The 12548-nt window shown below is 42.0% G+C and overlaps 1 protein-coding gene across 1 annotated transcript in view; it reads left to right on the top strand.

Moving 5' to 3' along the window:
- Positions 1-12442, top strand: part of mafk (v-maf avian musculoaponeurotic fibrosarcoma oncogene homolog K) — a 46445-nt gene extending 34003 nt beyond the window's left edge. The window contains exons 2-3 of the mRNA XM_061905277.1: positions 567-645; positions 712-12442. Coding sequence (XP_061761261.1) covers positions 577-645; positions 712-1149 — 507 coding nt within the window. The 5' untranslated portion in view covers positions 567-576 and the 3' untranslated portion in view covers positions 1150-12442. The remainder of the gene's footprint in view (positions 1-566; positions 646-711) is intronic.
- Positions 12443-12548: the final 106 nt, after the last annotated feature.

Here is a 12548-nt window from a genome sequence, read left to right as displayed (position 1 = left end):
TGTAAACTAAATACACAGAGGACATCAGTAAAGGAAATTAAACGAGCTCAAATATACCTAAAAACTAGCATATGAACATACAACTAGCCTTGATAGATTTGCTGGAGTGCTTGACAAGCAATCCAGCAAATCGATAAAATCAAAGCTCGCCTTTGAGCATTCACGCACAGTATAAAATGTTTGGTAGACAAAAATGCGACAAAGGAGTGGCATAAAACACGTCTTTCTGTGGCAGTGTCAAAGAAAGTTTGAACGTTAAATATCTCGTCCATCCATCCATTTACTACCGCTTATTCCCTTGTGGGGTTGCAGGTGCCTATTTCAGCTACAATCAGACGGAAGGCGGTGTACACCCTGGACAAGTCGCAACCTCATCGCAGGGCCGAGTCGTCTTTGGAGTTTATTCAATTGAATATAAGTTTAATCGGGTTCTGTTTTTATTTACGAATTTACTCAATGTGCTGACTTCACTGGTTTTGGAGTTTGTATTAAAGTATGTTTGTGTTCAGGTTCGAATCCTACAAAAGTTTGCAATCAATCAATACTTTCCTATCACTGGTCCTCAGGGTGTCTCCTATGAGAGAGTCGCCAGTTGTCTGCATGCAGGGAATGACGACTCCTTTCAAGACGACTAAAGCTTTAAAGGTGAGAACCCGACGTGGCACGACGTCTCGGACGGTGGTCAAGACATGTTGGTTTTTTTGGTCCCAGGTCAAGAAGGAGGCGGGCGAGAATGCCCCGGCCCTCAGCGACGACGAGCTGGTGGCCATGTCCGTGCGGGAGCTCAACCAGCACCTGCGCGGGCTGACCAAGGACGACGTGGTGCGGCTGAAGCAGCGGCGGCGGACGCTCAAGAACCGAGGCTACGCCGCCAGCTGCCGCATCAAGCGCGTCACCCAGAAGGAGGAGCTGGAGCGGCAGAAGACGGAGCTCCAGAGGGAGGTGGACAAGCTGGCCCGGGAGAACGCCAGCATGAGGCTGGAGCTGGACGCCCTGAGGGCCAAGTACGAGGCGCTGCAATGCTTCGCCAGGACTGTGACCCGCGGGCCCCTGTCGCCGGGCAAGGTGGCCACCACCAGCGTCATCACCATCGTCAAGTCCACCAACCACAACAACTCCGGCCACGCCCCGTTCTCGGCGCCGTCCTAGTCTCGACTGGACTGGGCTGTCCTCTTCCTGCCTGCGCTGAGGGGAAGCTCAGTCGTCAAGACTGGAGGACACACAAGGCCTTCAAAGTGGGTCCGGATCAGAATGTCGTCCACATCCAGTACCAGGGCGGCTTTAGGTCCTTCCCTCGCAGTTTACACCACGGCGCAACATTCCCGACCTTGTTTTTTCGCTCGTGTAAGTGGGGTCGCCGCCTTAAAGCCGTCCTAGCAGATCTGTTCCTGTCCGAAGAACACATCAGCGCAGCTTGGATACTAAAAGAGTCCGCCGTCTTCTTTGAAAACGATCATTTCCGAGGGAAACCCGTCCTTTTTGAGCCTTTGAACCGTCTTGCCTTAACGCCTTCCTGTTGACTCCGTCCTGTCAAACAGAGGTTTTGGTTTTTCTTTTTGCTGGAGTTTACAAATCACTTCCTTTGAGCACTTGAGAGGAATCTGTCACGTTCGGTTTTTCAACTAATTGTCAGCAAAAGGATGCTCTTCAATTAAGAATTCAAGGTCCTTAACCAGAGCACTTACTGTGTGAATGCCGAGAGAAAAGCAGATACCACTGAAGAAATACAACTCTGTTCTCTGTGATATCACACCTTGTCCTAAAATGACCACTTGATGCTATTTACATCAAATTACATATATATATTTTTTTAATTTATTCTTGTAATATTACAACCATGTTCGCCTGTAACGACGTATTCAGTGAAATGACTTTGCACAATATTCCATTTAAAAAAAAAAAAAAATCTGATTGACTTTATCAAATCCTGGATCGGTTCGCAGCCGAGTGTGAAGCGACCGGAATGAGAATCAGCACCTCCCGGAAAAGGGTGGAATGCCATCTCCGGGTTGGGGAGGAGACCCTGCCCCAAGTGGAAGAGTTCAAGTACCTAGGAGTCTTGTTCACGAGTGAGGGAAGAGTGGATCGTGAGATCTTCAGTAATGCGGACGTTGTATCGATCCGTTGTGGTGAAGAAGGAGCTGAGCCGGAAGGCAAAGCTCTCAATTTACCGGTCGATCTACGTTCCCATCCTCACCTATGGTCATGAGCTTTGGGTCATGACCGAAAGGATAAGATCACGGGTACAAGCGGCCGAAATGAGTTTGGGTCTCTCCCTTAGGGATAGGGTGAGAAGCTCTGCCATCCGGGAGGAACTCAAAGTAAAGCCGCTGCTCCTCCACATGGAGAGGAGCCAGATGAGGTGGTTCGGGCATCTGGTCAGGAGGGAGGTGTTTAGGGCACGTCCAACCGGTAGAAGACCCAGGACACGTTGGGAAGACTATGTCTCCCGGCTGGCCTGGGAACGCCTCGGGATCCCCCGGGAAGAGCTAGACGAAGTGGCTGGGGAGAGGGAAGTCTGGGTTTCCCTGCTTAGGCTGCTAACCCCCGCGACCCGACCTCGGATAAGCGGAAGAAGATGGATGGATGGATGGATTTATCAAATCAAATATCTGTATTTATGGACAAATCAGAATTTCTAGGCGCACTCAGGGCGTTGAGGAGATCCGGTTTGGTGGCCGCGGGATTAGGTCTCTGGTTTTTGCAGATGATGTGGTCCTGATGGCCGCATCTGGACCAGGATCTTCAGCTCTCACTGGATCGGTTCGCAGACGAGTGTGAAGCGACTGGGATGAGAATCAACACCTCCAAGTCCGAGTCCACGGTTCTCGTCCGGAAAAGGGCAGAGTGCCATCTAAGGGTTGGGGGAGGAGTTCGAGTACCTCGGAGTCTTGTTCACGAGTGAGGGAAGAGTGGATCGTGAGATCGACAGGCGGATCGGTGCGGCGTCTTCAGTAATGCGGACGCTCTATCGATCCGTTGTGGTGAAGAAGGAGCTAAGCCGGAAGGCAAAGCTCCCATCCTCACCTATGGTCATGAGCTTTGGGTTATGACCGAAAGGACAAGATCACGGGTACAAGCGGCCGAAATGAGTTAGAGATAGGGTGTTCCTCTGCCATCCGGGAGGAGCTCAAAGTAAAGCCGCTGATCCTCCACATGGAGAGGAGCCAGATGAGGTGGTTCGGGCATCTGGTCAGGATGCCACCCGAACGCCTCCCTAGGGAGGTGTTTCGGGCACATCCGACCAGTAGGAGGCCACGGGGAAAGACCCAGGACACGTTGGGAAGACTATGTCTCCCGGCTGGCCTGGGAATGCCTCGGGATTCCCCCGGGAAGAGCTGGACGAAGTGGCTGGGGAGAGGGAAGTCTGGGCTGCCCCCGCGACCTGACCTCGGATAAGCGGAAGAAGATGGTTGGATGGCACTTCATGGAAGAAATATTGTTTTTTTCATAATATTGTGAATTTTTTCCCGTCAAACATGATTCTCGTATCACATTGGGCTCGGAAGTTTGCATCTACCCTTTATCTCCGAATTCCTTTAAAACATAAATAGAGCATTTTCAGGCATAAACATTGGTAAATGAGGTAAAAAAATCAATCCCAGAGTATTGGCCACTGGTTAAGACACAATTAGCGTGCTGTTCAGGATCGGGGCCTGTGATTGGCTCAGCCAGAGGCAGCATTACTATATCTGATTGATCAATATATTTCATTTTCATTTCAAAAAGGCTCTTAAGATTGTTGACAACTGTATTTAGAAGGTCACAAACTGTTCGGAAAATATTCGAATCATAATAATTCTTGGCTTAACAAAGAAAAATTGTATTGTGACCTTTTTCAGCAAGTTTTTACCTTATTCCGAGAACACTTTTTGGTCAGTTTGGACTTCCCCCTCTATTATTGTGTCATCAAAGTAAATAATATCTGTAAAATTTGCTGATTTTACAACTTAATTATTGTAAAATAACTTTTTCCCTCGTCAATTCTGACAATTACTGTCAATTTTTCATTACGTTTCAACATTTTTCTTGTAATAGTAAGATTTTGTATAATTACAACTGTTTAATGCACAGTACATGCCAAAAGTTTGGACACGCCTTCTCATTTCAATCTTTATTTTCATGACTATTTACATTGTAGATTGTCACTGAAGGCATCACAACTATGACACCTGTGAAGTAAAAAAAAACCTTTCAAGTGAAGCTCATGAAGAGAATGCCCAGAGTGTGCAAAGCAGTAATCAGAGAAAAGGGTGGCTATTTTGAAGAAACTAGAATTAAAACATGTTTTCAGTTATTTCAATTTTTTTTTTTTGTTAAGTACATAACTCCACATGTGTTCATTCATAGTTGTGATGCCTTCAGTGACAATCTACAATGTAAATACTCAGGAAAATAAAGAAAACACATTGAATGAGGAGAAGGTGTGCCCAAACTTTTGGCCTGCACTGTATTTTTTGTGATTATACTAAAAGTCAATCCAAAATATGACTTTATCCGGGGATTGCTATGGTATGCTGTGATGCCACTCTTTTTCCCCAGTGGCATTGAAGGCATCTTTCAGCATTCACACGCTATTCTCTGAGGCAATTTTAGAGCAGTGTTTTTCAACCTTTTCTGAGCTAAGGCACATTTTATTTCCATTGAAAAAAATCCGAAGGCACACCACCAGCCGAAAACATAAAAAAAATGAAACAGTAAAAAGTCACAATTGTTGGATATGAATTCAAAACATAACCAACATAATCACTATAGCTCTTGTCTCAAAGTAGGTGTACTGTCACCACCTGTCACATCACCCTGTGACTTATTTGTTGTGTAGTGTTTTAGTTCTCGTCTTTCGCTCCTATTTTAATGTTTTCACGCCATGTACGGATGTACTTTGTGGACGCCGTCTGCTGCTTCACACGCTGTAAGTCTTTGCTGTCCTCCAGCATTCTGTTTTTGTTTACTTTGCAGCCAGTTCAGTTTTAGCTTCATTTTGCATAGCCATCCCCAAGCTTCAAAGCCTTTTCTTAGCAGCACTCGCCTTTTGTTTATTTTTGCTTGAAGCATTAGAAACCATTTTACCTGCACCCTGCCTCCCGCTGCCGTCTTCATATTGTGATCATGACGAACCGCGTTCCCGACATCCACAAAGCAATTAGCTAACCTGCTGCCACCTACTGATATGGAAAAGTATTACACGGACACTCAACAACGGCACATTTGCGGATTATAAATACTGGTTTGCAAAAAAATATTTTTAACCCAAATAAGTCAGGGGTTGGCAAACAGAAATGTTGAAAGAGCCATATTGGACCAAAAATACAAAAAAGTAATATGTCTGGTGCCGCAAAACATTAAAAGACTTAGATATACTCAACTTTGTTCATTCAGGCACAGTATATAATGTTTGGTGGACAAAATGAAACAAAGGAGGAGTGGCATAAAACACGTCTTTCTCTAGCAAGGTCGGAGAAAGTTGTACATGTAAAACAAACTATCGAGTCACGGTCCACTCAACGGTGAGTTCATGGGCCGCTGAAATTAGTAGGACAAAACGGCGCTCGCCAAACACTCATCAGTGAAGCATAAACATATTCAACAGTGGGCTTTCTAATAATTAAAAAGCTTTTTTTCGTCGTGTTTGTCCTCCTACAGAAACCATATTACAACGGAAAATATATTTTTTGCCCCATCTTATTTCCATTTCCATACATTTTTGAAAAAGCTCAAAAGGAGCCACCAGGGCCCACACCTGGCTCTAGGGCAGGGGTCACCAAAGCGGTGCCCGCGGGCACCAGGTAGCCCGTAAGGACCAGATGAGTCGCCCGCTGGACAGTTCTAAAAATAGCTCAAATAGCAGCACTTACCAGTGAGCTGCCTCTATTTTTTAAATTGTATTTATTTACTAGCAAGCTGGTATCGCTTTGCTTGACATTTTTAATTCTAAGAGAGACAAAACTCAAATAGAATTTGAAAATCCTACAACATATTTCAAAGACGTGGTCTTTAATTGTTAAAATAAATTCATTTATTTTTTTTACTTTGCTTCTTATAACTTTCAGAAAGAAAATTTTAGAGAAAAAAAATACAACCTTAAAAATGATTTTTAGGATTTTTAAACACATATACCTTTTTACCTTTTAAATTCCTTCTTCTTCTTTCCTGACAATTTAAATCAATGTTTAAGTAAATTTAATTTAATTCTTCATTTGGGGCGGCATAGCTCGGTTGGTAGAGTGGCCGTGCCAGCAACTTGAGGGTTGCAGGTTCGATTCCCACTTGTGCCATCCTATTTACTGCTGTTGTGTCCTTGGGCAAGACACTTTACCCACCTGCTCCCAGTGCCACCCACACTGGTTTAAATGTAACTTAGATATTGGGTTTCACTGTGTAAAGCGCTTTGAGTCACTAGAGAAAAGCGCTATATAAATATACTTCACTTTCATTTTAGCTTCAGTTTTTTCAACGAAGAATATTTGTGAAATATTTCTTCAAACTTATTATGATTAAATTTCAAAAAAAATATTCTGGCAAATCTAGAAAATCTGTAGAATCAAATTTAAATCTTATTTCAAAGTCTTTTGAATTTCTTTTAAAATTTTGAAGAAATAATGATTTGTCTTTGTTAGAAATATAGCTTGGTCCAATTTGTTATATATTCTAACAAAGTGCAGATTGGATTTTAACCTATTTAAAACATCCATCCATCCATCCATTTTCTACCGCTTATTCCCTTTCGGGTTCGCGGGGGGCGCTGGCGCCTATCTCAGCTACAATCGGGCAGAAGGCGGGGTACACCCTGGACAAGTCGCCACCTCATCAAAATTTTTAAATCAATCTTAATCAGGAAAAATGACTAATGATGTTCCATAAATTATTTTTTTTAATTTTTTCAAAAATATTCAAATTAGCTAGATTTTCTCTTCATTTTTTTGGGTTGAATTTTGAATTTTAAAGAGTCGAAATTGAAGATAAACTATGTTTCAAAATAAAATTTTCATTTTTTTTTCATGTTTTCTCCTCTTTTAAACCGTTCAATTAAGTGTTTTTTTTCATCATGTATTCTCTACAAAAAACCTTCCGTAAAAGGAAAAAAAATGTACGACGGAATGACGGACAAATACTCATTTTTAATATATATATATATATATATATATATATATATATATATATATATAAATATATATATATATATATATATATAGATTTATTTATTAAAGGTAAATTGAGCAAATTGTACCGATCCGTTGTGGTGAAGAAGGAGCTGAGCCGGAAGGCAAAGCTCTCAATTTACCGGTCGATCTACGTTCCCATCCTCACCTATGGTCATGAGCTTTGGGTCATGACCGAAAGGATAAGATCACGGGTACAAGCGGCCGAAATGAGTTTGGGGCTCTCCCTTAGAGATAGGGTGAGAAGCTCTGCCATCCGGGAGGAACTCAAAGTAAAGCCGCTGCTCCTCCACATGGAGAGGAGCCAGATGAGGTGGTTCGGGCATCTGGTCAGGAGGGAGGTGTTTAGGGCACGTCCAACCGGTAGGAGGCCACGGGGAAGACCCAGGACACGTTGGGAAGACTATGTCTCCCGGCTGGCCTGGGAACGCCTCGGGATCCCCCGGGAAGAGCTAGACGAAGTGGCTGGGGAGAGGCCTGCTTAGGCTGCTGCCCCCGCGACCCGACCTCGGATAAGCGGAAGATGATGGATGGATGAGCAAATTGGCTATTTCTGGCAATTTATTGAAGTGTGTATCAAACTGGTAGCCCTTCGCATTAAACAGTACCCAAGAAGTGGCTTTTGCTTTCAAAAAGACCCCCGAAATAAGTGAAATGACAATCTCGCGGCACACTAGAGGTTGAAAAACACTGTTTTATAATAACTTTCTGCCTCCTGAATGTCACTTTTTGGAAGGTAATGCATATTGGATTAAGCTAAAAAGGTTTAAAAATGATAATATGTATCAAACTCTCCAGCACTCACCACTCTTTGCTGCGGTCGCTTGGCAGAAAAAAATAAGACGTCATTCCGACTGCGGGGTCAGGCCATGACTTTTTCATTTTTCTTATTTTTGGCCCTCGTTTTTGACACACTTTTTTTTTGCGAGACAACTCCTGACGCCCACCTCTCGAAGCGGGAGTGCAAACAAAACGGGTGTCATGGCAACCCGATGCTGTAAACACACATGATCTTACAACTCAAGCCATTCTTAAGGACTATTTGTCAGGATCTTCTCTAGGCTTAAAAGGACATAACCCCCCCACTCGTTCGAAAAAAAATGACAAGTGGGGGGAGGACGAGGAGGACTTTGCTGCTGTATCACCTGCTGTGACCTTCCAGCAGGGGCATTTGCTGTGTTCTTACTCTTTTTTTTTTTTGTATGTTCCTTCTTTCATAGGTTTTATAAGCATCATATGTTATATGAATATATATGCCATATTTTCTATATTTATGTCACTGCCTTTGTCTTTGAGGTGTGTCTTTGTGCCGTATTCATATTCACAACGAGGAAAAACTATTCTCACGACTTTTGGAGTATTTATTAGCCACGGATAGTTTGCTCTCAGCACACCTTTTTTTTTGTATGTTTTTTTTTGTCAGCACGACTGAGATTCATTGTGACGGTTCACTTTTTCCTATAAAAGTGAAGAAAAAGAAACCAGATGTCCGATTTGGGATAAAGCACACACACACATATTGTGTTATTGTGGACTCTTAATCCCTCCTAATGATGATGGTAATGATTTTATGAACAGGCAATTTACCTGAAAATAATTCCAGTAGCTGCTACATTTTGTCCATCCATAAACAACCTGAGAGGAAGAGAAATAAAGAGAGAAATAAAAGACTAAGTACGACTACAGGCATTGTTGACTTCATATTAAACATTTTCTTGTGTCAAAATACAAACCCCGTTTCCATATGAGTTGGGAAATTGTGTTAGATGTAAATATAAACGGAATACAATGATTTGCAAATCATTTTCAACCCATATTCAGTCCAAAGACAACATATTTGATGTTCACACTCATTTTTTTTGGCAATTAATAATTAACTTAGAATTTCATGGCTGCAACACGTGCCAAAGTAGTTGGGAAAGGGCATGTTCACCACTGTGTTACATCACATTTTCCTATAACAACACTCAATAAACGTTTGGGAACTGAGGAAAGTAATTGTTGAAGCTTTGAAAGTGGAATTCTTTCCCATTCTTGTTTTATGTAGAGCTTCAATGTTTACTTATACAGCCCTAAATCACTAGTGTCTCAAAGGGCTGCAAAAACCACTACGACATCCTCGGTAGGCCCACATAAGGGCAAGGAAAACTCACACCCAGTGGGACGTCGGTGACAATGATGACTATGAGAACCTTGGAGAGGAGGAAAGCAATGGATGTCGAGCGGGTCTAACATGATACTGTGAAAGTTCAATCCATAATGGATCCAACACAGTCGCGAGAGTCCAGTCCAAAGCGGATCCAACACAGCAGCGAGAGTCCCGTTCACAGCGGAGCCAGCAGGAAACCATCCCAAGCGGAGGCGGATCAGCAGCGCAGAGATGTCCCCAGCTGATACACAGGCAAGCAGTACATGGCCCGGCAAGAAATCTGCGTTCAAAGGACTCCGGCTTATTAGTGATTCCCAAAGCCCAAAAAAAGTCTGCGGGCTGTAGAGCTTTTTCATTTCGGGCTCCAGTACTCTGGAATGCCCTCCCGGTAACAGTTCGCGATGCCACCTCAGTAGAAGCATTTAAGTCTCACCTTAAAACTTATTTGTATACTCTAGCCTTTAAATAGACTCCCTTTTAGACCAGTTGATCTGCCGTTTCTTTTCTTTTTCTTCTATGTCCCACTCTCCTTTGTGGAGGGAGTCCGGTCCGATCCGGTGGCCATGTACTGCTCGCCTGTCGTTCAACAGTCCGGGGTCTCCGCTGTCGTATTTACGCTTCATAATGCGCCACACATTTTCCATGGGAGACAGGTCTGGATTGCAGGCGGGCCCGGAAAGTACCCGCACTCTTTTTTTACGAAGCCATGCTGTTGTAACACTTGTCTTGCTGAAATAAGCAGGGGCGTCCACGATAACGTTGCTTGGATGACAACATATGTTGCTCCAAAACCTGTATGTACCTTTCAGCATTAATGGTGCCTTTACAGATGTGCAAGTTATGCCTTGGGCACTAATACACCCTCATACCATCACAGATGCTGGCTTTTCAACTTTACGCCTATAACAACCCGAATGGTTATTTTGCTCTTTGTTCCGGAGGACACCACGTCCACAGTTTCCAAATATAATTTGAAATGTGGACTCGTCAGACCACAGAACACTTTTCCACTTTGCATCAGTCCATCTTAGATGAGCTCGGGCCCAGCCAAGCCAGCGACGTTCCTGGGTGTTGTTGATAAATGGGTTTTGCTTTGCATAGTAGAGTTTTAACTTGCATTTACAGATGTAGCGACCAACTGTAGTTACTGACAGTGGTTTTATGAAGTGTTCCTGAACCCATGTGGTGATAGCCTTTACACACTGATGTCGGTTTTTGATGCAGTGCCGCCTGAGGGGTCAAAGGTCTGTAATATCGCTTACGTGCAGTGATTTCTCCAGATTCTATGAACCTTTTGATGGTTTTACAAACCGTGGATGGTAAAATCCCTAAATTCCTTGCAATAGATCATTGAGAAATGTTGTTCTAAAACTGTTCGACAATTTGCTTACAAAGTGGTGACCCTCCCCCCCATCCTTGTTTGTGAATTACTGAGCATTTCATGGCAGCTGTTTTTATACCCAATCATGGCACCCACCTGTTCCCAATTAGCCTGCACACCTGTGGGATGTTCCAAATAAGTGTTTGATGAGCATTCCTCAACTTTCAGTATTTATTGCCACCTTTCCCAACTTCTTTGTCACGTGTTGCTGGCCTCAAATTCTAAAGTTAATGATTATTTGCAAAAAAAAAAAATTGTTTATCAGTTTGAACATCAAATATGTTGTCTTTGTAGCATATTCAACTGAATATGGGTTGAAAATGATTTGCAAATCATTGTATTCCGTTTATATTTACATCGAACACAATTTCCCAACTCATATGGAAACGGGGTTTTCCAGGGACATTTTATTTGAATATAAACATTAAATAAAGATAAATATGTCACCTGACGGTTCACTTTTTCCTATAAAAGTGAAGAAAAAAGAAACCACATACCTGATGTGGGTTAAAGCACACACATATTGTGTTCTTGTGGATTTTAGTCCCTCCTAATAATGATGGTTATGATTTTATTTTCAGGTAATTTACCTGAAAAATAATTCCAGTAGCTGCTACATTTTGTCCATCCATAAACAACCTGAGAGGAAGAGAAACAAAAACAAAGTACAACTACAACAGGCATTGTTGACTTCATATTTAACATTTTCATGTGCCAAAATAAACACTTTCTAGAGGTGACGTTTTAGTTGAACATAAACATAAAATAAAGATAAAAATGTTACCTGACGGTTCACTTTTTCCTATAAAAGTGGAAAAAAAGAAACCAGATACCTGGTTAAAGCACACACATATTGTGTTATTGTGGATTTTAGTCCCTCCTAATAATGATGGTTATGATTTTATTTTCAGGTAATTTACCTGAAAAATAAGTCCAGTAGCTGCTACATTTTGTCCATCCATAAACAACCTGAGAGGAAGAGAAACAAAAACAAAGTACAACTACAACAGGCATTGTTGACTTCATATTTAACTTTTCTTGTGCCAAAATAAAACTTCTCCAGGTGACGTTTTAGTTGAACATAAACATAAAATAAAGAGAAAAATGTTACCTGGCGGTTCACTTTTTCCTATAAAAGTGAAAAAAAGAAACCAGATACCTGGTTAAAGCACACACATATTGTGTTATTGTGGACTCTTAACCCATTCTAATAATGATGGTTATGATTTTATTTTCAGGTAATTTACCTGAAAATAATTCCAGTAGCTGCTACATTTTGTCCATCATAAACAACCTGAGAGGAAGAGAAACAAAAACAAAGTACAACTACAACAACTTTTTTTTGTGCCAAAATAAAACACTTTCTCTAGGTGACGGTTTATTTGAAGATAAACATTAAATAAAGATAAATATGTTACCTGTGTATTTGGTCCTGTCCGGGCTCCCGTGGACATTTCTGACATGAGTCACCACGACGACAATGGGTAAAAAAAACAAGGTTGCAAAGGTTCCCTGGTAAATGAAAGGTTGTCCAAACAAACCCAAGCTACACCAGCCAGACAAGCTACACACACTTTTTTTTTAAATGTGTCAGATTTGGGTTTGAATAAAATATGTAAATCACCAGAAAATGTAGTTGTAACACAAAATATGCATTGATTCCTTCATATGTTTATGTACAAAATGCCATAACGCTGCTCATGCATATTTATTTCACTCACATGTTTAATTGTATTAAAAATGCCTAAATTATTTTTCTCAACTTTCGCTTTCTTTCCGTCTACGTGTATGAATGAGTGATTTATTTCCCCCCCGCCCTCCACTCTTCTAAATTATTCCATGACAATGAGTCTTGCTG

Source organism: Nerophis ophidion, linkage group LG07, assembly GCF_033978795.1.
Source record: "Nerophis ophidion isolate RoL-2023_Sa linkage group LG07, RoL_Noph_v1.0, whole genome shotgun sequence".
Classification (NCBI taxonomy): domain Eukaryota; kingdom Metazoa; phylum Chordata; class Actinopteri; order Syngnathiformes; family Syngnathidae; genus Nerophis; species Nerophis ophidion.
The sequence above is the reverse complement of the archived record's forward strand: the minus strand, read 5'-3'. Positions and strand labels throughout refer to the sequence as shown.